This window comes from Polypterus senegalus, chromosome 14, assembly GCF_016835505.1.
Source record: "Polypterus senegalus isolate Bchr_013 chromosome 14, ASM1683550v1, whole genome shotgun sequence".
Taxonomy (NCBI): Eukaryota; Metazoa; Chordata; class Cladistia; order Polypteriformes; family Polypteridae; genus Polypterus; species Polypterus senegalus.
Window position 1 is genome coordinate 35,062,825 of NC_053167.1, and position 4,429 is coordinate 35,067,253.

General features: G+C 38.2%; 1 protein-coding gene across 1 annotated transcript; it reads right to left on the reverse strand.

Moving 5' to 3' along the window:
* Nucleotides 1-972: 972 nt before the first annotated feature.
* On the reverse strand, nucleotides 973-2,941 carry rh50 (Rh50-like protein). Its single transcript, XM_039735268.1, has one exon. The coding sequence runs from the start codon at nucleotides 2,937-2,939 to the stop codon at nucleotides 1,512-1,514; it is 1,428 nt and encodes a 475-aa protein (XP_039591202.1). The 5' UTR covers nucleotides 2,940-2,941; the 3' UTR covers nucleotides 973-1,511.
* Nucleotides 2,942-4,429: the final 1,488 nt, after the last annotated feature.

A 4,429-nucleotide genomic window follows, 5' to 3' on the forward strand; every position in this document is an offset into this window, starting at 1 on the left:
GCATATATTCCACCCTTCCCTACTAAAAATAGCAGGCAGAATTAAGTATATCAGTGATCAGCAAAGGGTATAATGTGTTTAAGTCTGAATGATTAGACATTAGGTATTATAGTGACATTAGAAAGCATTTAAGCGGTAAACTGCAGTGCTAATGTCTGATATTCATAACTGGCACATCCTGTCATGAAATAGGAGTTCCAAAGCACAGAAATCCTATTAAGTTCCAAAAGCCCGTCCAAAATGCCCACAAGAGGGGGATATAACTGTCAAACCCTGGCTGGTAATAAGGGCAAGCACTGAATCGCTATAAAATAAAAGGTTAATTCTTCACAATAAGTATTCCAATCACTATGAAGCTTCATGGAGCACAAAGCCAAAATGGAATTGCTCTAGACAATAAGGCAATCCCAAAGAAACATTGACCCAAAAATCGCAAATCCAAAGAATGGTCAAAACACAGAACAGAAGGTTAAAAATGTCAATAAATATTAAAAAGTCTGCGGTAGGCTGGCGCCCTGCCCTGGGCTCATTTCCTGCCTTGAACCCTGTGTTGGCTGGGATTGGCTCCAGCAGACCCCCGTGACCCTGTAGTTAGGGTATAGCGGGTTGGGTAATGGAAGGATATTAAAAAGTACTGCAGAAAAAACTACAAAACTCCCAATCACATTTGAAATTAGCTACCAGAAACTGTTGGAGATTCTTTGGATATATAGGGTAGAGGGCAGTTCGTCGAGGTTATTGGCAGGTGGCCGTGGCTCTTAGGGGACCATCCACAAAACACATGGAACATACAGGCAGGTTTTATACATACACAAAACCAAAAATTAAGAAAGATCCACATAATCAACAGAAAGATGAAATTGAACATAAGAGACATCAAACCTGAGTTTAAACCTCAGCCAAGGCTAAGGCATGACATATCCCACCAGTGAATGCCTATAACACACATGTTATAACAGCTTGTATCGGATCTGGAACTTTCAAGATAGTTTTCAGCTTCCCATGAAAAATTGGATTAAGTAGGTACAGGAGATGTGTGGATGAAAATGGTGTACCCCCAAAAATGTAAATGCAGTTAATCAAAATATCATTGGCAAAAGAAAAAAAAAATTAAATAGCAAAGATCATAGCACACCCATATATCATAGGCATAGTCATCAGAATACAATGCAAAAATTGCACTTTACACATTACAACCAATCTAATCAAGCTAATCAAGATTTATTTTTTTAATAAATTGGAAGAAAAGCTTTACTATATAATGCAACATAGATACTACAGACTGAACACCACCATATCAAGAGGCACCTGGGGTCCGAATTATAGCTGAGCATGGAATATTTATTTCTGAGACTGACGAGTAAGGCTCCATTTTTTAATCTGAAAAACAGATTTGGTTAAATTTCAATATAAAAAATTAATTACTAGAGAATTGTACACTGTGAGATGGTGCCTAACTAGTAAGCAATTCACTCCACTTATACCATTTTTTTAAATCTGCATTTTATTTTTTATACTTTTAAGTCTTCCATGTTGTAAGTGTTTACTGGTGGTGTAGCTGCATTAAAGTCATTTGGAACCTCAAAGTAAACTCTGTCATCAAAGCAGTAATCATCAGTTGGTTGAGACAGGAATGGCAGCTTTAAGATGGCTCCAGTGAGTAAGCCTCCCAGTACAGATGTGGCAAGAGTAAGTCCTAATGCTGCCACTTGATAAATTGCTTGCTCAGAGGCACTACGACCTTCTCCGGGTTGAATATCTGGAAATACACTTTGAAGCTCTTTCAGCTTTGGATCTTCTGCAGTTGGCGCCCTATAACGGAATGTCTCATAAAGACTTAAGCCATATGTGTCTTCATTAGCCATTAGAATAGCAATGATAGCAGCCAGTGTTGAGATAAGTCCAGTCAGGCCATGGAGGTTATGGATGCCACATTGGTCTTGAATTTTTAATTTGGAAGCCATGAAAGGAGTTAAGTATTTATAGCCCAGCATGCATGCACAACAACCAATTACTCCCAGAGCAAAAGAACATGCAGGCGTGACCATCATATCTACCGTAGCTCCTACTGTGACGCCACCAGCTAAAGTTACGTTCTGAATGTCACTCATGCTTAATTTTCCTTTTTTGTCCAGTAGAGCAGAAAGGGCAAACGCAGTCAAAGTTGAAGAGCTCAAGCCAATGAAAGTGTGAATTATAGCTCGATGCTGGTCATCCCCTGGCAAAGTCAGAGCACTGTTGAAAGAAGGCCAAAAGACCCAGAGAAAGAGAGTTCCAAGAACAGATAGTATGTCTGATTGGTATGATGTTGTAAGGTTAGCGTGACCATCATTAAGAGAAGGCCTGTAAAGCATTCTAGTCACTCCAAGTCCAAAATAGCAGGCAAAAATGTGGATCACAATGGAGCCACCTGCATCATTAATCTTAAGATAAGTGACAATCAACCAATCTGTCACTGCAAATATGGGTATCTCCAGAAGAGCCATGATAAGCAGCTGTACAGGGCTAGTTTTACCAAGGATGGCTCCAAATGAAATCAGAACCACAGCACAGGCAAACTCAGCATTAATGAAGTTAAATACACCAATATGGATCTTCCCATCATGATAAAAGTGAAAGAAGCCTTGCATGATTATAGCCCACTGGACTGAGAAGGTTGCTGTCAGGAAGTTGAAAACAACACCCCCAAAACCATAGAGCCTCATAAAGCCAAGAAGACAAGCAAAGCCAATAAAAATCATAACCTGCACGTCAACAAAAAAGGGATACACTCTGTAAACTTCATTCTTCATATGGTCAGTTGCATTGGTTTGAGCCAAAGCATGCGTGTGCTCATCATAAGTGACAAAGAATGAAAAAAGCAGCAGCAGAAGAACCTCCAGGACAAATATCAGCACTGGGAGACGAACCCGCAAACTGCTGGAAAAAAGCACTGACATTGTATCATTTGGGTGACAGAAATGCCATGTAGCTTTGACTGTCCTTCAATAAATATATCTACTGGCTCTGATAAGCGAAAGTCCCCCTATTGGCTCTAACATACTCACTTCCCACAGATCAGCACCAAATTACATTTGAACTTTGATCACTGTCTCCATTCACAGTTAAATATTATCTTCACATTTTTTTCTTTAGGGAATATTATTGGAATTCTAATATAATGATTCTTTTGAATATTGTAGTCCCAAAATAGGCACAGGAAAAGCTATTACTGTCATTTGGCTCTGCTCATCTACTGTACATGTGCTTCTCGTCCGAATCTTCTACAAATGTTTTTGCATGTATTTTTCTGAAAGATTTTATTTTTCTCTCTTTCTCAAATATTGCCAGTTTCTCTTGTCTTGATACAGTGCATTAATCTATTAATCTATTTTTCTCTCACTTATGCAGTTCAAGATTATGAAAAGTCAGTGTTTGTTCTGGAAGCACTGACAGCAAAGCAAAAGTTGACCCTGGACTGGACGCAAGAGCATTAGAGAGCACACTCAGACAGACACACACTTCCATATTCACTCTTTCATTTGAGCCAAGTTAGAGGTGAAAATCTAACATGCACTTCTTTAGCATATCAGAGGAACACATGAGAAAACCCAATGCAGACATGGAAACAAAAGAAAATTCCTGGACCCAGAAAACCAAATGTCAAATCATAAATCTGAGCTTTTCAAAAGAACTAGGTGTTTGAATGATGTGCCAATCACTTGAGAAAAAAAAGATGGCACAGTCCCAAAGTTACTAATAGCCTGCTCATTTCTGGCCTTTAGAATGAATCCAATGTTGCTTACTGCGAAATCTCAACTAACAGTCCTTTAGATAGTAAAAAAATTCAGTTTTCAAATGCACCCTGACTTACCTAGCTGATATTTAGTTTCATAAAGGAAGGACAAGGATTATGTCCATTTCTTCTGAGTATCAATTATGGAGAATTTAAGTTTATGGATTAACACTTTTTAATCAAGATAAAGCAAAACATGGTGTATTAGCTAGCTTTAGGTCATGTAAGAGTTAAATATTAAAGGCTCATGTCTGTACTTTTTTATTCATCTAAATAACCAGAAAACCTCCAATATTAATAATAAAATAAGGTTATGAATATGAGAAATAATTACATGAATTTGAAGAGATGATTATGGTGATGGTCACTCCCTAGGTGAGGTGGCCAGTGAGGCCTTCAAGTCAAGATATAGTGGCGAAAGATGGATAGAAAGTGATTATGCCTAATGAGGATAAGGAAATATTGGTGGAAGAAAGCAAAACAACAAGATGAGTGAGTTATGTCTTTGGAGTCAGATAGTAATGAAAAATGTGTAAAGCAAGGTTGTTTTCTGATAAGAATTGTAATAAATACAATGCTCGCTCAGACTAAGGGGCTCACTTCATAGAACTGAGACTGCTTTGTGCTCTGTGCAATAAAGTCTTATTCTGATCC